The 22,576-nt window shown below is 40.7% G+C and overlaps 1 protein-coding gene across 1 annotated transcript in view; it reads right to left on the reverse strand.

Moving 5' to 3' along the window:
- The window catches only part of LOC137496903 (serine/threonine-protein phosphatase 6 regulatory ankyrin repeat subunit A-like), a 67,330-nt gene extending 51,897 nt beyond the window's left edge, over positions 1-15,433 (reverse strand). The window contains exon 1 of the mRNA XM_068228306.1: positions 15,236-15,433. Within this exon, the coding sequence (XP_068084407.1) occupies positions 15,236-15,337 (102 nt within the window). The 5' untranslated portion in view covers positions 15,338-15,433. The remainder of the gene's footprint in view (positions 1-15,235) is intronic.
- Positions 15,434-22,576: the final 7,143 nt, after the last annotated feature.

The following is a 22,576-nucleotide window of genomic DNA, read 5'->3' on the forward strand; positions in this document are numbered from 1 at the left end:
TCTCAAAAATGAAGATGTTACAGACTTTAAACTTGGTACTTGCAATTTCCTTTTAAAATGAACACACTCTTTATGGAAAATCCATTTAAGGGGGTGAAAAGAATAAAAAAAAAAGCGGGTGAATTTTTAAAATGAGTACCTCCGCTTTACCCACACCTGTGGGTTTGCGTGTGCGAAGTGTGTCGCACATGTGGATTTGGCACTGTTTTACGGCTGGATGCCCTTCCTGATGGCAACCGTATGCGTAGAGATGTAATCTATACTTCTGTACTAATATATAAAGAGGAAAAATGTGTATATTTGTTTGTAACGGATAGACTCAAAAACTACTGAACCGATTTTAAAAATTACTTCACGTATGGAAAACTACATTGCCAGTGAGTAATATGGGCTGTATTTTATTTTCAAAACAATTCGAGGGGGGTGACGGGGGGTGATATAAAAATATTAAAATAATAGTCTAATATAGGCGAAATCGAATTTGCCGTACAAGGACGAGACAAAGCTCATTTTAAGCCCCTTGACGCTAACAACAAAACTCGGTAAACCCTTCGGGCCAGAAAACCATGTTTTAAGGCCCTAAAACCAACCGTAATGGAGATATTGGAACCACACTACCCCTGCTCTAGGAATCGGATAAAGAAACGAACGGCCGTCACCATGGCAACGTCAGCTCCAGGATTTTACAGCAGCTAGATTATGCATGTACGTTTGGGCATAGTTGCCAACCAAAATTGTCACACATATGACTTACTATCTGGAAAAAATAAACTGCTGTGTAAGACGCTCATAGCACTCCTTTGGGCGGGGATGGAAAGGGAGTGAAGTATAAAAATTAAAAGCCCCGGAGATCTCCGTAGTACAGCGACCAGCGGTTGCCGACGGGCCTTCGTTTTTACGTATTGGCTTAGGTTTCAGCCTTTTGGGGAGTCTGTTACCTATAGTTTAAACTATTTTCTATCAAATCATGGAGTAGTAGGATCACTGATGTTATTAGTGCCGATATTTTGGTCCACTTTTACGATCATCGTAACCATGAAAACAACCTATATACTGTACCCAATTGTCAACATTTATACTCAGATTCATTATATGATGTGCGACATGAGTGACAAGCCCAGAGAGTTAAAATTCTCGATAATTATAGTCGTTTCTTTTACGCATCGCGTATTTCCTTGATCATTTGTAATAGTTACGAAATGTTGGATCAAACTAATACATTCAATAATATTTATATTTGTGGTACTATCTGGCGAAAGTATATTTACACTAAACCTGCAGCTTTGTGAAGGGAGCAGGTATATCTAGGTGGGATTGAAGGAAAAACATGGTAGCAAAAGATCTTAGAGGTCGACGCTACTTAGGAACTAATATTTAGAGGCCCCCATGAAGAAAAGAAGAAGAAGATACACTATAATTCCAAACATGACAAATAATTTCTGCTTACTTAATAAATACACCAGTGATATAAATATCTAATGAAGTCAGTCACACCGATAGTATGAGTAACTAAAGCCAGTTTCTGATAACCCGTACGAAGAACGGGTACTTCTGCTAGTTCTCCAATAAAGTGAGAGGGTGTGGCTGGTTTATTCATGAAAGGTCTCGAACTTTCCCCGAGGATTTTTAAACTGCGGATTTTCACGGCTCTTGGCCATTTGATCGTCATCTAACTTAGTGTGTGTGTCAAGCAGGAGGCGGGAGGCGCCTCTTTCATCAGGCAGCAGTTTTTCAGCAAGGTAATGGCCAATTAACATCCTTATTTCTTGATATCTCTGCAGTTTAACCTGAGGGAGAGGTCCGAAACCTTAACTATGTAACCTACTTTTCTGTAAATGTAACTTCTGCCGGCTTTTGTAATAACTTCATAAAACTTTAATTGCAAATCGGGGGTAGAGAGTGATGTACCCTCTCGAGCTCCCCTTCATATTGGTTTGAGGTGACTACGTTTTATAACTGGTTTTCTTCCTTTCCGTAATGTCTTAAATTTTCTTTCGTATACGAGTCACCTCCCTAGTTTGGGAATAGCCCCTGTTTCATCGGCCTAGTGCCATTTAGGTTTTAAGGATGCATACTTATGAGTGCAAGTACTCGCCTCCATTCAATTTGTGTTTCGGGCCAATTACTTAACCTGTTTATTTCCGCAACGGCCCAATACGTAGGTTGGGTACCAAACACCCCTGTATAATCATTTTTCCTATTGTAAGTTGCGCCTCCAGAGGCCAGAATTTATAATTTAATGCTGCCTTGAATAGGCTTGGAAAACTGAGAGCCTGTTAGCTCTTTTTTAAAGTTTTTGTAAGATTATTGAATGCCCCTGGGAGGCTTGATATGGTGAGTTGGGAGCAAGCGCTCCATGTATTGAGGGATTTCTGCGCTTGTGTAAATTTGTACATTTGTAAATTCGAATTAAGAGCTCACAAAAAATTGTAAAACTAGGGGTTGGTAGCCCAAGTGTGTTAAAGTTCCGAAATCTTGGATTTTTCGTCAGTCTTGTACCTGAACTGTCATTGTTATCTCACTAGTGAAAGGTTGTTAAAGTTTTTTTTTATATGACCTTCAGTTTGAATTTTAAATTTTGTTCTGGACTTTGTAGTTAGACCAATTCACCCCGGCACCTTCTTTCACCTCTGCTGGTCCACGGGTAACCCCGTAACAACAACAACAATAATAATAATAATAATAATAATAATAATAATAATAATAATAATAATGTTATTTGCTTTACGTCCCGCTAAAAGTAGTTTTACGGTTTCGAAGTCGCGGAAGTGCCGGAACTTAGTCCTGCAGGAGTTCTTTTACGTGGCAGTAAATACACCGACACGGGGCTGACGTATTTGAGCACCTTCAAATACCACCCGACTGAGCCAGAATCGAACCTGCCAAGTTGGGGGTCAGAAGGCCAGCGCCTCAACCGTCTGAGCCACTCTGCCCGGTCAGACAGGAGGAGAGGCTTCACATTGACTGCATTAGCACAAGACATACAACGCCAACTCAAGGCCTTAAGGTGTGGGGTGCTATTGGGTGTAACAACAAATCACTGCGACCAGTAGCCATACCCTTTTTGCCCGACACCCCAGATGCCATATTTCAGCACTAATATGAGCGACCATATTTTGCTGCACGAACATGTGCCTTTTTGTTATCACAGGATGTTAGACTGTTGCCCTGGACCGCCCGATTCTTGGACTTGTCACCAATCGAAAATGTGTGGGATATGGTATAGCGACGGGTGCAGCGCTGTGACCCAATGCCAACCACCAAAGATGAACTGTGGAACCAGGTGACTGCATTATGGATGGCTATACCCCAGGATGACATTCGCGCCTTATACGCGTCGATGCCATAACACATGGAACAAGTTATCAGTGCCCATGAAGAACCCAGTGCCAACTAGGCAACAGGACACAGGCCGAACCTAGGTGACTGAGATGCTAATCGTTTTTGCAGAACATACTAATGAGCATGTCCTGTGAATATGAACTTCTATGAACTTCCTATTTCTAGTCTTTCAAGGTGTTTTCTTTTATGAACCTGAGTGTACTTATAAAATAGAAAATCTTCAGTAGATATTTTAATAACGCACGGGCAAAGAATGGCTCATCCTTTTTTCTTCAATTCATAATATAGTAAAAGTGCATTATAATATTCCTTAACTACGAGAAATTATGAGTGTTTAAGAGGGATTTGTTCGGATCTTGTAGGTCCATAAGAGCAATACTGCTTTCTTCACATGGAATTATCTTATAGATCATGAAAATGTATTATCGGAGACTTAATTAATCCAGCTACTTGAATTGGCATGTTGACAACTGCTGAAAATTATGATACTGCAAATACTCGAACCAGCACTTATGACCATGCGTACTCGTTACCAAGTTTTACTGTGAACGCTATATTCTATAAGGTTAATAAATTCAGAAATATCAAATTACCTTCACCTGAGAAGACTTTTAATTTTACATAATAAATAATATTGTTCAGCATTCCTAATATATATGGATTTCCTGAGGATTAGAATAGGCTTAATTGCAGTTTGGAATTGTGTAGTTCTTGTGTAGGCTATTACTTTCGATATTCAGTAATTAACAGCAGTTTTTATCCTATCAGGGGTTGTAGGATAAAAAAATAGAGCACGACTAAGTAGTATTGTAGTGTATTCGTATATTAATTACCTTATTGTTGTGTACTATCCCAGACAATATATCCCTCCGTTCATTTATTTTTTTGCAAATAAGTTATTTTATTTTTAATTTCATTTTTACCCTGTAAAGAATGGCTAAGGAGTGCGAGTGTCCTTACTGTGGGTGTGAGGGGTATGAGGGAGGAGTTGCAAAGTTTGAGGTAGATAATTAGGATTCTCACAGAAGACAGGAAGGAAGATAGGACTCCCTCAAACAATGTACAGGTTACAGTAGGTGTACAAGAGGGAGGGGAAGGAAAGGGGGGAGTTGTAGAATACAGGTGGTCTAATGTTCTAAGGGGAAGGAGATTGCAGGCAAAGGGCTCTATTCAGGATCAGAATTCAGGACAGGTGTCTGTGCGAAATCGGTACGAGTCACTCCAGGTAGAACAACAGAGGGAAGATGAGGGACGGGGAACTGTTGGTGAGATGTGTGGAAGTAGGAGGAAGGGAAAAGGTAGGAAGGGAAAATGTAGAGTAGAGGATAGGAAAAGACAGGTGGAACAGGGTCATGGGAAGGAGAAAAGGGAGGAGGAAGTAGCTTCTGCAGCTATTAGGAAAGATAGGGCTGACCAGGAGGGGAGGGGATCAAATGAGGTGGGTAGGGTTGAGGCTCTGGTCATGGGGGATTCCATAGTTAGACACGTGGGGAAAGTGTGTGGAGGAAAGGGTACCAGGGTAGAGTGTTATCCAGGAATTAGGTTGAGGCAGATGTTGACGAAAGTAGAAGAGAGGGAGGAGGGGAAGGAGAAGGTGGTAGTGTTTCACGTTGGTACCAACAACGTAAGGCAATCTGATATAAGTACCAACATAGTTGGAGATGTGTGGGATCTGGTAAATGCAGCACGGGTGAAGTTTAAGAAAGAGGAGATTGTTATTAGTGGAATGCTGTGTAGGAGGGATACTGACTGGAGGGTGATTGGGGATTTAAATGAGACTATGGAGTGGGTATGTGGGAAACTGGGAGTGAAATTTCTAGATCCTAATGGCTGGGTAGGAGATAGGGATCTGCGCTCGGATGGCCTTCATTTAAACCGCAGTGGTACGTATAAGTTAGGAAATTTGTTTGGAAGGGCAATAGGGAGGTACATTCAGGGAAACGGGATGGCCTAGGGAGCGGTGATATGGGAACAGGGAACTGGAAATCAAGTAGGGATGACATCAAATTGTTAGTGTTGAACTGTAGAAGTATTGTAAGTAAAGGAATAGAATTAAGTAATTTAATAGATATATATTTACCAGATATTGTAATAGGAGTTGAATCATGGCTGAGAAATGATATAATGGATGCAGAAATTTTCTCACTGCACTGGAGTGTGTATCGTAGAGATAGGATAGGAAGGGTGGGAGGGGGGAGTGTTCATTCTGATGATAGAAGAATTTGTAAGCTACGAAAAAGTTAAAGATGAGTCACATGAAATTCTAGGTGTAAGGCTCATTTCTGAAGATAATAGGCAACTTGATATATTTGGAGTGTACAGATCGGGAAAGGGTAGCACTGGCGCGGATTCGGAATTATTTGATAGGATAGTCAGCTATGTGGGAAACGACATGGAAAGAAATGTGATTGTAGCGGGTGATCTGAATTTGCCAGATGTCAATTGGGAAGGAAATGCGAACGACAGGAAGCATGACCAACAAATGGCAAATAAGTTAATATGGGAAGGACAGCTGATTCAGAAAGTGATGGAACCAACCAGAGGGAAAAATATACTTGATGTCGTGCTGATAAAACCAGATGAGCTCTATAGGGAAACTGAAGTAATAGATGGTATTAGTGATCATGAAGCTATTTTTGTGGTAGTTAAAAATAAATGTGATAGAAAGGAAGGTCTTAAAAGTAGGACTGTTAGGCAGTACCATATGGCTGATAAAGCAGGCATGAGGCAGTTTCTAAAAAGTAACTATGATCGGTGGAAAACGGTAAATAAAAATGTAAACAGACTCTGGGATGGGTTTAAAGAAATAGTTGAGGAATGCGAAAACAGGTTTGTACCATTAAGGGTGGTAAGGAATGGTAAAGACCCACCTTATTATAATAGAGAAATAAAGAGACTGAGAAGGAGGTGCAGACTGGAAAGAAATAGAGTTAGAAATGGTTGTGGAAGTAAGGAGAAATTGAAGGAACTTACTAGAAAATTGAATCTAGTAAAGAAGGCAGCTAAGGATAACATGATGGCAAGCATAATTGGCAGTCATACGAATTTTAGTGAAAAATGGAAGGGTATGTATAGGTATTTTAAGGCAGAAACAGGTTCCAAGAAGGACATTTAAGGAATAATTAATGAACAAGGGGAGTGTGTATGTGAGGATCTTAAAAAGGCAGCAGTATTCAGTCAGCAGTATGTAAAGATTGTTGGTTACAAGGATCATGTCGAGATAGAGGAGGAGACTAAGGCCAAAGAAGTAATAAAATTTACATATGATAACAATGACATTTAAAATAAGATACAAAAGTTGAAAACTAGAAAAGCGGCTGGAATTGATCAGATTTCTGGGGATATACTGAAGACAATGGGTTGGGATATAGTACCATATCTGAAGTACTTATTTGATTATTGTTTGGTCGGAGGAGCTATACCAGATGAATGGAGAGTTGCTATAGTAGCCTCTGTGTATAAAGAAAAGGGTGATAGACATAAAGCTGAAAATTGCAGGCCAGTAAGTTTGACATGCATTGTATGTAAGCTTTGGGAAGGCATTCTTTCTGATTATATTAGACATGTTTGTGAAATTAATAACTGGTTCGATAGAAGGCAATTCGGTTTTAGGAAAGGTTATTCCACTGAAGCTCAACTTGTAGGATTCCAGCAAGATATAGCAGATATCTTGGATTCTGGAGATCAAATGGACTGTATCGCGATTGACCTATCTAAAGCATTTGATAGGGTGGATCATGGGATACTACTGGCAAAAATGAGTGCAATTGGACTAGACGAAAGAGTGACAGAATGGGTTGCTATATTTCTAGAACATAGATCTCAGAGAATTAGAGTAGGTGAAGCTTTATCTGACCCTGTAATAATTAAGAGGGGAATTCCTCAAGGCACTATTATCGGACCTTTATGTTTTGTAATATATATAAATGATATGAGTAAAGGAGTGGAATCGGAGGTAAGACTTTTTGCGGATGATGTTATTCTCTATAGCGTGATAAATAAGTTACAAGATTGTGAGCAACTGCAACGTGACCTCGAAAATATTGTAAGATGGACAGCAGGCAGTGGTATGTTGATAAACGGGGTTAAAAGTCAGGTTGTGAGTTTCACATATAGGAAAAGTCCTCTCAGTTTTAATTACTGCGTTGATGGGGTGAAAGTTCCTTTTGGGGATCATTGTAAGTATCTAGGTGTTAATATAAGGAAAGATCTCCACTGGGGTAATCACATAAATGGGATTGTAAATAAAGGGTACAGATCTCTGCACATGGTTATGAGGGTGTTTAGGGGTTGTAGTAAGGACGTAAAGGAGAGTGCATATAAGTCTCTGGTAAGACCCCAACTAGAGTATGGTTCCAGTGTATGGGACCCTCACCAGGATTACCTGATTCAAGAACTGGAAAAAATCCAAAGAAAAGCAGCTCGATTTGTTCTGGGTGATTTCCGACAAAAGAGTAGCGTTACAAAAATGTTGCAATGTTTGGGTTGGGAAGAATTGAGAGAAAGAAGAAGAGCTGCTCGACTAAGTGGTATGTTCCGAGCTGTCAGCGGAGAGATGGCGTGGAATGACATTAGTAGACGAATAATTTTGAATGGCGTTTATAAACGTAGGAAAGATCACATTATGAAGATAAAGTTGGAATTCAAGAGGACAAACTGGGGCAAATATTCATTTATAGGAAGGGGAGTTAGGGATTGGAATAACTTACCAAGGGAGATGTTCAATAAATTTCCAATTTCTTTGAAATCATTTAGGAAAAGGCTATGAAAGCAACAGATAGGGGATCTGCCACCTGGGCGACTGCCCTAAATGCAGATCAGTATTGATTGATTGATTGATTGATTGATTGATTGATTGATTGATTGATTGATTGATTGATTGATTGATTGACTACTAACCTACTGGTAACCATGACAACGTCTCTAGCTGCTTGCCAGCAGGGAAGTAACATAGGATAATGTCATTTCCGTTAATATTCCTGTAAACTCGTGGTTGTTCCTTGCGGAGAAGGCGAGAGAGACTTCATGCTGCCATTCTGCGGGATATTTGCGGAATCCCATTGGAGGTTACAATCGTCTTCCAATAGCTCTGAAAGGGCTGTTAATATTTAAACAGTACCGCGCAGCGTAGCCCATGATTTCTCACCGTAAGTTATTTTCCAGCATTTGCTATACATTTTACTGTATTTCTCTTCTACTTCTTTTTTCCGCTTTAATTTCTTGTCTCTGCATTGCCCTCTTTAAGCTTAAGTAATAACACCATAAGTCATCTTCTTATCTGTTTACCTAAGAATACCTGCACCTACATTTCTCCTTTGTTTCTGCCTTCTTATATCCTAACTCATATAATCACAATTTAGTGCGGGACATTTCATTTTACAATACATCCACTTGGTATTTACATATTTGTTCCATCATTCTGTCCTCAGTTATAAACCTATTTTCTATTAATTTGAACTTCATTTGTGTAATACTTTCTTCCTTGATTACTCCGTATGTATGCGCGTGCCAATCACGAAACCTGGACACTCTTACCTTTGAGGAAAAATTCCGAGCTGTTCAAGTGTATAACTTTTTGGCCCTGAAACATATCGAAATATGGAGGCAATTTCAATGGCGGTCCAGACCTTGGTTTCTAATAGGTGGCTAAACGGTAGGTCGTATCACAAAACTGAAAGCACAATCGCAATTCAATTTGGAGGGATCTACAACTTTGTTCCGATGACATATTGTCTATCTCGATCTCTTATACGTTAGATAGAGCTGCATTTCTCAATTTTGAGTTAATTTTGTATTTTTTACACGTATATCTTATCGTTTGCCACACGTATAATAAAGATAGAATCATCAAATTCGGTACGCACATTGAGATGATCAGTGCTCATATATTAGCCAAATTTAAGATTCCAGCTGCCACATATGTATCTAAAAATAAAGTAATCTGTGAAAAATGTACCCAAATTTCACGCTATTTAACGTTTCGAAGTCAGTCTAACTCATAAATAGAGGATATACGAGAACATGTCATACAACCAACCATGTAGAACACTAAAAAGGGCGCCTGATGGCGGAATCCGTTTGTTGACATGACGTACCGTTTAAAAGCAGTAAATCTCGAAATGGTCTGCACTTATAAAAGTGCCCATGCTTATCTATATAAGTAAAGTTGTAGGAGGTCCGCTGTCTTTAATTTACATTGTTTTTCCAATATTCAGATATTTATCCGATTTAATTCTACAGAAGACCGTATCAGTGGTTTTTAGTTTTTGTGTCCGTCTGTCTATTTGTCCGTCTGTTCCACCATCACAGCGAAACGGCTGGGTAGATCTCGACCAAACTTCATATATACAGGATGAAGCGAAATTCGCGCACTAGGGCGTCGCAGCGCGACTCCTTACATGCCAGCAATAAAAAAATGTCTCTCACAAAAGTTCGTCCTGCGAGTATATCCTCGAGAAAAAAGACGTTGATGAGTGGCAATCTGGCAACACTGTAACCACATGTAGGGTAACTGCCTATTTCAGCACTTATTAGTGGTTCTGTGCAGTTAGTGCAGTGGATAGCGTTTTGGGTTAGCATGCAGGAGGTCGAGGGGTCGATCCTGTGTTGAGGCGTATGTTTTTTATTTCGTAAATGTAGTCCTGGTGGTATGGTATCTGGCATCTTAATCGTCAACAGAGATTGCAGCGGGTCGTTTAGAAACCATTTGCACTTACACACTACGATCCTAGAAATGGACGAACAGTCGTTTTCATTGGTCAGCTTTGAAAGACGCCCTTTCCACGTCGTGGGCGTGAATTTATTCTCTGTTGACGATTAAGATGCCAGATACCATACCACCTGGACTATATTTACGAAATAAAAAACATACGCCTCTACCCAAGATCGACGCCTCGACCCCATGCATGCTAACCCAAACTCTATCCATTGCACCAACTGTACAGCACCACTAATAAGTGCTGAAATAGGTAGTTACCCTACATGTGGTTACAGTGTTGCCAGATTTCCACTCTTCAACGTCCTTTTTCTGCCTGATATACTCGCAGAACGAACTTTTGTGAGAGACATTTTTTTATTGCTGGCATGTGAGGAGTCGCGCTGCGACGCCCGAGTGCGCGAATTTCGCTTCACTCTGTATAGTATAATCATCCATTGGAAGGTTTACATGTGAATATGATTTTAAAATCACTGTATAGAATGGGGGTTTATCAGGAAACCACAACTGTTTTATTCCATCTTCTCTTATACTTTTGATTTTCTGTAAAATCCATGGACTGCTTGTGAAACGTCCCTTCATTGTAAACAAGTTTTGTTATTTACATAATTTTGCGTGGTCACTGGACACTCCTTCCTTTGAGCGAGTATTCCAGGCTGTGCAATTCTATTACTTTTTGGCCCGAAAAACATCTAAATATGGAGGCAATTTCAATGACGATGGAGACCTCCGTTTCGTGAATGCTGCTGTCTCAACGGTATGTTATTTCACAAAGCAGATTACACAATCGCTGTTCAATTTGGGGAGATCTTCAACTTTGGTGCTATGTTTTTTGTCAGATCTCGATCCTTGATACTTTAGATAGCGCAGCATTTCTCGATTATAATCAAATCTCACCAACTCGATTGTGACTGGCATCAGGAAAGGGGGCCTGTGATTATAATGAAAACTATCCATCTCTATGAATAACTGTTGTTACTCCATGCGATAAGTTCATGTGTAGATTTGGTGCGCAAAACATGTATCTTTTTGGAATAATTACCCTCATTTATACTTTCAGGGAAGTGGTTCTGACATTGGTTTGGATTATAATTATGTGTTAGTATTGTCTGGTGAATGTATGGATTTGTAATCAATATTGAGATCATATTTTGTTATAAATTTTGTGCCCTAAGTAGGAACCATCTTGTGTTGACTATAATTGTCCATAGATAATACTAAGAAGAAAGGCACATGATTTATATGTTTACAATCTTGTGCTAAGTGCCCGACATCTTATTTCAATTTACCATCACTCTCATAGAAATCACGATGAAGTCGGAAAATCTATACTCTCTCCATGATGTTGCCTAGGTCACAGAGTATACATTGTTTGTTTACTACTTTTGACATTAACTAAGTTAGCCATCTTTAAAAAGGGCAACCTCCACGCTTCGTATGGTGTTGCATAGGATATGATTTACATTTCACTCAAAGCTGGCGGAAGGTACAAAACGTGACCCAGTTTTATGGAGATACTGTAATGATAAAGGAAGCTATTTATTACTTTAAACTTACATATAAAAGATAGAGTTCATCCTTTATCCGAAAGCTCTAGAAGTGTATATAGTTATTAATTGTTTTTGTGTGGTGCAGATTTTTTATAGTTGAAACGTTTAGTGAGAAAAACTTGTATACATGTCTCTTGTTGTGTTAGTTTAAATGTGGAAAGAAACGGGGAAACTACCACATTTATTTATTTTTCCCTAGTAGTGCATGAAATGATTCTCGCTGTAAAAGATTCCAGAGGTAAAGCGTCTTCTCAGTCGGATCTCCGGGAGAGGACTACAATGAGAGAAACCCTTGATCAGGATGTAAAGCAACATGTTGTTCTGAAGAGGTAAAGTAAGATAGGGAGCAGACTCAGAATAGGAACGTGGAATGTACGAACACTATTGCAAAGTGGAAAACTCGAAAATGCCAAGCAAGAAATGATTAAGAACCGTCTGGATATCCTTGGTATGTCTGAGGTGCGTTGGGGTGGAAGTGGTGAAGTTACAAGTAGTGAACTCAGGAGAAGAGAAGAATGGAACCAGTGGAGTAGGATTTCTACTGAAAAATTACCTCAGGATGAAATTAATTAAAGTAGATGCTATTTATGGCAGGATAATGATGATTAAAAGGACATGGAAAAGGTTTGGTGCTAATACAGGTGTACAGTATATGCCAACCAGTCAACACCCCGAAGATGAGGTGGAAAAATATTATGAGATGATAGAAGACACAATTGAGAAGGAGCAAAAGGCTGGTTGTGTTATTATTATGGAGGATTGGAATGCTGTATTTGGAGAAGGTGAGGAAGAGGGAATTGTTGAAAAATATGGACTTGGAGAAAGGAACAATAGAGGACAGACTCTAATTGACTTCTGTAAAGAGAACCTGTTACTGATAGGAAATACATTATTTGAACACCGCAAAAAACGCAGATATACTGGGACATCTCCACTGAATGATCAAAGATATCAGACCGACTATATCATAATACAAAAGAGGTACAGAAATGGGATGAAAAATGCAAAGTCTTATCCGGGAGCAGACATAAACTCGGACCACAACCTAGTGGTTGCTGAGGTGGAAGTAAAACTAAAGAAAACCACTAAAGCTGCAGTTAGAGAGAAGCTAAATCTAGGAAAGCTTAAGGAAAAAGGAAACCGTGATGAAATGGAGAGGATTTTTACCGCAACGATGAAAACCACTATAGATACAGGAAACACAAACAAAGACTGGATAGCAATTAGGGATGGAATGAAATAGGCTGCAAAACAAGCACTTGACATAATGGAAGGACGAAGAAACAGAAAAGAGTGGATAACAAAGGAGATGTTGGAGAAAATGGAAGAACGAAGAAAGTGGAAAGCAATTAAAACACAAAAAGGCAAAAAGCAGTACAGAAAGCTAAGTAATGAGTTAAGAAGAGAAACTGATAGAGCTAGAGAAAAGTGGTTAAATGAGAAATGTGAGGAGTTTAGAGAGAGACGGGAAATATGAACAGATGTATCAGGAAACAAAGAGGATGGCATTTAAAAGGAAAAGTTGTAGGACAGGAGGAACAATTGAAGGAAGTGATGGAACAATGTCTGATCCAAATGAGACTTTAAAACAATGGAAAGGATATGTGGAGTCTTTGAATGCGACTGAAGATAGGCCACAAGACATCCAAATAGAAGAACAAAGTAAAGTGACTGAAGATGAAAAGAGATGCTCTATGCTTGAGGATGAAGTTGCACTTGCTATTAAAGAAGTGAGACGAGGAATAGCATGTGGAATTGATGACCTACCAATAGAAATTGTGAAAAGGTTAGGAAATAAGGGTACACAAATTTTAACATCACTTTGTAACAGAATATATGAGACAGGCCAGTGGCCTGAAGATTTTCTAACAACAGTAATGATCCCTATAGCAAAGAAGAAGGATTCATGTACGTTTGAAGATCACAGGACCATAAGTCTGATTTCCCATGCAGCAAAAGTACTATTGAGAGTTCTGAATCGAAGGTTATATCAAAAATTAGATGAATTGATTAAGGAAGAGCTGTATGGATTTAGAAAGGGAAAAGGTACAAGAGATGCTATTAGGTTACTAAGAACTATTGGAGATACATTGAAAAAGGAAGAATGGTATTTATGACTTTTATTGACCTGGGAAAGGCTTTTGACAGAGTCCAATGGGAGAAATTGATGGGCATACTGAAGAAGAATGGAGTAGACTGGAAAGAAATAAGGCTAATTAAGAACCTTTACATAAACCAAAGTGTCCAAATCTGAATAGGATATTATCTGTCAGAAGGGAGCAGAATTGGCAGAGGGGTGTTGTCTTTCACCAACGCTGTTTAATATACACTTGGAGGAATTAATTGCAAATTTCTTTCAGGGAAAACAACGTGCGGCAGTTGGAGGAAAAAGAACTAAATGCATTCGATTTGGAGACGACACGGCAGTTCTAGCAGAAACTGAGAAAATGATGAATGCTATGTTGGAAAAATTGAACAGATCCTGTAAGAAGTTAGGCATGAAAATTAATAGGAAAAAGACCAAAGCAATGATCACGGGGTCAAAGAAGGACTCAACAGCTAAAATAATACTTTCGAGGGAGGAGATCGAACAAGTGTCTAAATTCAAACATTTGGGAAGCATAGTCAGTAATGATCTTTATTGCTTGGACGAAGTGAAGACTAGAATTGCAATGGCCAAGGAAGCATTTATGAAACAAAGGACACTGTTGAGTGGGCTTCTAAATAAGGACCTTAAGAAGAGGTTAGTGAAGTGCTTTGTGTGGAGTGTGGCGCTTTATGGGGCTGACACTTGGACGTTGAGAAAAGAGGAAGAAAGGAAACTAGAAGCATTTGAAATATGGATCTGGCGGAAGATGGAGAAAATCAGCTGGCATGAAAAAGTAAGGAATGAGTAAGTATTAAAAGGCGTGGGTGAAGGAAGGAGAACGATATTGGAATGCATTCAAAGACGGAAGAAAAGTTGGTTAGGCGACTGTTTGCGACGAAATTGTTAAATAACCGAAGCATTGGAAAGGAAGATACAAGGAAAACTGAAGAGAGGAAGGAAGAGGTATCAGTTAGTGGACAGTGTAAAGGTGAATAGAAGCTATTGGAAGACAAAGAGAATGGCTGAAGACAGAACAGCGTGGAGAATTCATGCGAAGACCTGCCGATAGGCAGACCACCAATGATGATGAATGATGATCCATCTCTATTGTGAATGGGAGTTGGCAAGTCAGCCTGCCGTTATTGTAGCAATTCCCGAACTCTATTGTGAATTACAGTATGAAACGTGGCCTGCCATTATCATTTGAATTTCCCCATCATTCACCTTACACGGGGAACAACGTATGGGGTCCTCCCAGGTTTGTTTCTTGGATAGCGCTATGAGACATGCAATTATAATAATCTTATTCACTCCGTTTGCAGTAACTTAAGTAGGATGCCATATACAAGGTAGAATACCGTGGCGAAGCACGAGTACCTTAAATACTCTCGTCGATATATAAATTCTATCCAAACACCAACACCTTCTTAAAATTTTTCGTTCCATTAACGGTCGACGAGGAATATCAGTCTGTGCTACAAAGATCCTCTAATACCCTAACCAACTAATGCAGAAAGACGACAAATGAGATAAACTTACCGTAGAACTATTTGGAATGGTGCAGTCTTGTGAAGATGGTCCGGGTTCGCTAAAAGCGGTTCCATCTTGGGTGGTAAGTGACTTATATGACCCTTTGTCCATGACCGAACTATTTCCACTGTCTTCAGGAAGAACGTACACTCACATTCACTTCGGTACTTCACTGCTCATATCTGCACAGATGTGGCCATGGACCACTTCAACTACTGTTGGGGATCCAGTTCATTAAATAGTTTACAGACGTAGTCAGGATTACTTAAATTTTATCACTGCAATTGATAAGTGAACATTTCTATTCGTAGAGAGTATGTGATAAGATATTGTAAGATATACATGATATACTTCCATTAATTGCATAATATCTCCCACTTGAGCTTGCACATTGATAACGTATGGCGTTATTAAGAATCATTCTTACTGGTGATGGAGTTAGAGCAAGATATATATATATATATATATATATATATATATATATATATATATATATATATATATATATTTCCTACTTGCTTTACGTCGCACCGACACAGATAGGTCTTACGGCGACGATGGGACAGGAAAGGCCTAGGAATGGGAAGGAAGCGGCCGTGGCCTTAATTAAGGTACAGCCCCAGCATTTGCATGGTGTGAAAATGGGAAACCACGGGAAACCATCTTCAGGACTGCTGACAATGGGGTTCGAACCCACTATCTCCCGAATACTGGATACTGGCCGCACTTAAGCGACTGCAGCTATCGAGCTCGGTGCGTGACATTAATCAAGGTACGGACCCAGCATTTGCCTGGTGTGAAAATGGGAAATCACGGAAAACCATCTTCAGAGCTGCCGACAGTGGGATTCTAACCCACTACCTCCCAGATGCAAGCTCACAGCTGAGCGACTCTAACCGCACGGCGAACTCGCCCGGTTTAGAGCAAGTTGCGATCACTATTGTAATTATATATATATTCATTATAGACGGTTATGCCTTACAGCGTTCAGTCTGCAAACCACTGTGAATTTACTATCCGCCGCCGCAATCCTCCATTTGTAACTAGTCCTTTTGCCTCGTTTAATTCTCTATCACTTATAGTCAAATCGTTAGAAACTGAGTCTAACCATCGTCGTCTTGGTCTCCATCTACTTCTTCTACCCCCCATAACAGAGTCCATTATTTTCCTACGTAACCCATCCTCCTCCATTCGCCTCACATGACACCACCACCGAAGCCGGTTTATGCGAACAGCTTCATCCATCGAGTTCATTCCTAACTTAGCCTTTATATCCTCATTCCTAGTACTCTCCTGCCATTGTTCGCACCTGGTTGTACAAGCATTCATTCTCGCTACTTTCATGTCTGTTACTTCTAACGTATGAATAAGATATCCTTAGTCGACCCAGCTTTCACTCTCGCAAAGCAAAGTTGGTCATAAAACAGACAGATGTAAAGATAGTTTCGTCCTGGAACTGACGTCCTTCTTACAGAATACTGTTGATCGCAACTGCGAGGTCACTGCATTAGCTTTACTGCACCTTGATTCAATGTCAATTACTATATTACCATGCCGAGAGAACACATAACCTAAGCACTTGAAATTATCTACCTGTTCTAGCTTTTTATCCCCAATGTGACATTCAGTTCTTTTGGATTTCTAACCTACTGACATCAATTTAGTCTTGGAAAAGTTCATTTTCGTGTGATACTCATTGTACCCATTATCAAATTCCAAATTATTAGACTGCAGACTTTCGGCAAAATCTAAGACCAAGTCGTCAGCAAGGGCCAGACTACTTACTACATTTCCACCTAACTGAATCCCTCCCTGCCATTTTATACCTTTCAGCAGATGATCCATGTAAACTACGAACAACAAAGGTGAAATATTACAAGCCTTGTCTAATTCCTTAAGTACCTTGAACCGAGAACTCATTCTACCATCAATTTTCACTGCAGCCCAATTGTCAACATAAATGCCTTTGATTGTTTTCTAACAAAAATCTGCTAGTAATTCCATAGTCATCGTCGCCATAAGACCTATCTGTGTCGGTGCGACGTAAAGCCCCTAGCAAAAAAAAAAAAAAAAATCCATAGTCCCCCAGTACGGGGAACACCTTTTCCCTCCGTACTCTGGCATATGTTTTCTCTAGATCCATGAAACAGAAACATAACTCTCTATTCCTCTCGTTCCATTTTTCAGTTACCTGGCGCATACTGAAATCTGATCCTGATAGCCCCTCTGTTGTCGGAAACCACACTGGCTTTCAACTAACTTACTGTCAACGACTGATCGCAACCTCCCTTCCAAAATTCCAGTGAACAGCTTGTCTTGTATACTGTAAAATTAGATATCTCAAGATTTTTTGCAATCCCTCCTGTTCCCTTGCTTGTAGACAGGTGCAAATTACTACTTGTTTTGCAATCAGAAGGTACCTTACTAACACTCCATACTATTTTTAATACTCTCTGAAGCGATTCCCCCCCCCCCCCCAACCTGCCTTATTTCCCCATCCAAGGTCTCATTTCACTCCTGCGTATCTATGGCAGTGGACTTTATTTACCACCCTCTCCACTTCCTCAAGCTTTCATCAACATCATTGTAGTTCTCCCCATAAGCTCTGTTGTTCGCGGCGTCACCAAGAAGATTTTCAAAATATGCCTTCCACCTGTCCATTGATTCTCTTGGATCTATTATGTGTTCACCTGATTTACCCAAAATGCCACTCAAATATTTTCCCCTCCATTTCTAAGATTCTTTGTTACTGTCTAGAAAGTTTTCCCTGCTGCTTGACCTACCAACTACTTGCAGTAGTCGTCCTTGTCGCGACAATCATGCAGCATGCACAGTTATCTAACTCTCCCGCTTATTGTCCCCAATATTCTGGCACGCTCTTTTACTGGGGACGCAGCAGTAGTCCCATCTGTCAGAGACGAGTGGCAGCAGAAGATACAAATCACATCACAATGGTCAATATAATGTTATTGTTGATCAGTTTTGATCTTTCGATATTGTAGGTCTTCACATTTATTTTTCTGCCGACTCTTGGATATTAGAGCATCTAATGTAAAGGTAGTCCTTCCTTCTTCGAGCGATGTTTCCTCAACGACTTTTCATTCATTTTTATAATCAGATTCACAAATTTCTTCGTCAATACGGACCGATGCCCACACGGGTTTACTCCTTAAGACAGTCATGACAAAACCCATGGACAGTTAACACTATTAAACAATAGTTCCATGTTAGAAATGTTCGGCGTTGATATGGGCTCAGTAACAAAGGTTTAAATTCATGAATTCTATTATCATACTCGGTATGGTAAAACTGTATAAGACATAAAGGATTGGGACCTGTATTCTGTTGAACATTTGTTATGTAATACACTGACTGAGCAAATGTCATGGGATAGCGGAGCACTGATGCGCAGGTGTGTTGTCTGCGCACCACACGCCTCCTGTGCCAGCGGCAGTTGTATAGGAGACCTTGTGAGCAGTGGCTGTGCATGTGACAGGTGTAACATGGAACGTCATCGCGAACTGACACCGTTCGAATGGGGTATGGTGGTCGGTGCCCGACGGATGGGAAGTGGAATTTCGGAAGTGGTGCGGGAATTCGGCTTCGCACGATCAACCGTGTCCAGAGTGTATCGTAAATGGTTGAATGCGGGTGTCACCGTCCACAACAGACGAACGACCGGCCGTCCAGCCACCCTCGATGACCGTAACCGACGACATCTGAGACGGATTGTCAGTAGAGACAGACGGACAACCGTGCAACAAATCACAGCTCATTTCAACACAGGCCGTGTTAGACACGCCTCCCAGTGGACAATCCATAGGAACATGGGTTCTATGGGGTATGGGAGCCGGCGCCGCACACGGGTGCCACTGTTAACCCAACGTCATCGGGCACAACGACGCGCATTTGTCGCCAGTCACCAGGGATGGACACTGGAACAATGGCGTAACGTGATATGGTCGGACGAATCACGATTTCAACTGCACCATGCCGCATGCCGATGGGAGGCACCGTGTATGGCGCACACTACATGAAGCGATGCATCCCGCCTGCCTCAAAGGTGTGGTCCAGGGCGCTGGTGTCTCTGTTATGGTCTGGGGTGCATTTTCCTGGTATGGAATGGAACCCCTAGTTGTTCTGGAAGAGACTATGAATGGTACGCGGTATGTTGAGCTGCTGGGAGACCATCTCCACCCATTTTTGGCCTTCCAGCGCCCAGACGGTTCTGCGGTGTTTCAAGATGATAACGCGCCGCCACATCGCCCCCACGTCGCCCGGGAATTGTTCCAGGAACATGCAGCGGAGTTCCAACGACTGCCATGGCCACCCAGGAGCCCCGATATGAACCCTATCGAGCATATCTGGTATGTCCTGGAACGCAGGCTCCGTGCCATGGATCCTGCACCTACGAACAGACCAGCATTGGCGGCCGCTCTGCAAACGATTTGGTGTCAGCTGCGTCCAGAGGACTACCAGGGACTTGTCGACTCACTTCCAGGGCGTCTCATTGCAGTTCGCGGGGTCACAGGAGGCCCCACACGCTATTAGGTGGCTATCCCATGACATTTGCTAAGTCAGTGTACTTTTCGATAAGACCTGTAACAGATATTGTTTTAAATTCGCACTTTCCCCTTACCTGCCATTCCATCCAGCGTGAATAAAAAATTTTTATAGCCTAGACTGTATTGCATTATTCCCAGACTTTGCATGCCAATTTTCATGACATTCTTTTCACCCTTTTTTCTCGTCGTTTGACGTTCATGTGGACTTAGCTACAAAAAATAGAAATTCATGAATATCTCTGTTATCATAGCATGGTGAAGATGTATAAGACATAAATGATCGAAAATATAATTATCACTATCAGCCATATGCAATCGTTTTTACGATGTGGCCTCTTTAAGTCCGAAGCGAGGTAGGTTTTCATGAGGTCTCTCCATCTGGGACGGTCTTGAGCGATATTCTACCAATTGGTCCCAGTAATCTTACGGATGTCTTTATCCCATCTGTCCGGTGGTGTTCCCCTAGGTCTCAGATGATCTTTCGGACTCCACTCAAGCACAAGCTTTGTCCACGTACCATCAGTTCTCCGAGCAACATGGCCTGCCCACTGCCATTTTAGGGTAAACACCCTTTCTAAAATGTCATTGACCTTTGTGACTGACTTAATGTAATCTGCTTTCTTCCTGTCTTTCTTCGTGAAGCATAGCCTGAACCGTTCCATAGCTCTTTGGGTTGTTCTGAGTTTTTGCTTAACAAACTCGCTCAATGTCTAGATTTCACAACCGTAAGTCAGTACAGGGAGAACACTCTGGTCAAAGACTATCTTCTTCAGGTGGGTTGGCATGTTGGATTTGAAGATTGGAGAATTTCTTCCGTAAGCCTGCCATCCTAGTTTGATACGTCGGAAGATTTCCGGTCTTAAGTCCCCTTTCATGTTTACAAGCTGCCCAAGATAGACAAACTCATTGACCTGTTGTAATATGGAGTTTCCCACATGCAGCTTTCCTGCTGGGGCCGATTTGTTGAGCATTACTTTGGTTTTAGAAAGGTTCATGAATAGTCTCACTTTTTGACAGGCTGAGACAAGATCTTGTATTAGACATTGTAGTTCATCGATGTCGTTGGCCAAAAGTGTAATGTCGTCTGCAGACCTTAAATTATTCTACCTTTTCCCATTGATTTTGATTCCTGTTCTTTGCCAGTTGATGTTTGACATGGACATTTCTATTACTGCTGAGAACAGCTTGGGAGATATGGGATCGCCTTGCTTTACACCTCTTTGAATGGGAAAATCCGTGGTTGGCACATTGACGTTCACGAAGGTTGAAGAGGTTTCGTAGATATGCTGGAGTGCTCTTATGTAGAAAGCATGAACGCCGTGTTCGACTAAGGATTGCATAACAGCAGCGTGGCTCACCGAGTCAAAAGCCTTTTACAAGTCCACAAAGGCTAGACAGAGCGGCATTTGATATTCATTACTTCTGCTGATAACTTCACGAGGGGTGAGTATGTGGTCGATTGTTCCAAAACCTCGGCGGAAACCTGCTTGTTCAATTGGCTGGGCAAAATCAAGCGTTGAACTGATTATATTTGTCAGTACCTTGGTGAAAACATTGTAAAGTACAGAAAGCAAGCTTAAACGACGATAGTTTCTGATGTCATGCATGTTCCCTTTTTTGTGCAGGAGAATTATCATTGCTCTGTTCCAAGATGAAGGGTTGAATGCATTTCGTAGACAAGACGTGAATATTTTTGCCAAGTGGCTTAAAGTTTCATCACCAGCAAGTTTGAGAACGCTAACTGAAAGGTTATCACTACCTGCGACTGATTCTTTTTTCACACTGTTTATAGCATGTCTGATCTCAGATGGGAGAACTTCCGGGACTGGGGAAATGTTGGATAAGTCAGGTAAATACAGGTTATCATCAACCTTCTCGTACAAATTGCTATAAAAGTTCCTGATGAACTCAAGAAGTTCTTTCCTATCAGTAATTTGTCCGTTTTTCCCATCTAATGCAATTAATTGCTTCTTCCCGATCTGTAGCTTCCTTTTAGCAGACTTCAAACTTGTTTTTTCAGATAAGCAAGTTCTTAGAGTATCTTTATTGAATTTCTTTAAGTCGGTTTTAATTCTCTTTCTTATGGTTTTGCACAGCTCAGTGTACTGTATTATGTCACAGTCAGACTGAATTTTCATTTCTCTCCTCCTCTTTAGCAGGTTCCTGGTATCGTCATTGAGTTTCTAATCCCGAGTGTTATTCTTTTTCAACCCTCCAGTTACTTCAGCCGTATCCATTAGCAATTATATATAACTTAATTTCTGTAATATTTATCGATAGGACCACCAATAACATAAATATTTGAGAAATGAATTTTATACCCCAAGCATAAACTATCATTTCACTCAGAGTGAATAAAAATGTGTATAGCCTAGAGTGTAGCACCTCATTCTCCGACTGTTCGTACAGATTTTCATTCAATTCTCTTCAGCCATTTTCTCGTGATGTCTGTACATAGGCCTACATACATACATACATACATACATACATACATACATACAGACAGACAGACAGACAGACAGACAGACAGACAGACAGACAGACAGACAGACAGACAGACAGACAGACAGACAGACAGACAGACAGACAGACAGACAGACAGACAGACAGACAGACAGACAGACAGACAGACATAGAAGACGGAATATTTAAAAAGTGCAGTACCTTGTTACAGTGGACATGCCCGATACCTAAATGCCTTTCTTTTTAAATGCTGAGCAATGTACAGACAAAACTCTTATCTTATATACCGTACTGTATACCTATATAGGTATATATTATAATT

The sequence above is a fragment of the Anabrus simplex genome, chromosome 6 (assembly GCF_040414725.1).
Source record: "Anabrus simplex isolate iqAnaSimp1 chromosome 6, ASM4041472v1, whole genome shotgun sequence".
Lineage (NCBI taxonomy): Eukaryota > Metazoa > Arthropoda > Insecta > Orthoptera > Tettigoniidae > Anabrus > Anabrus simplex.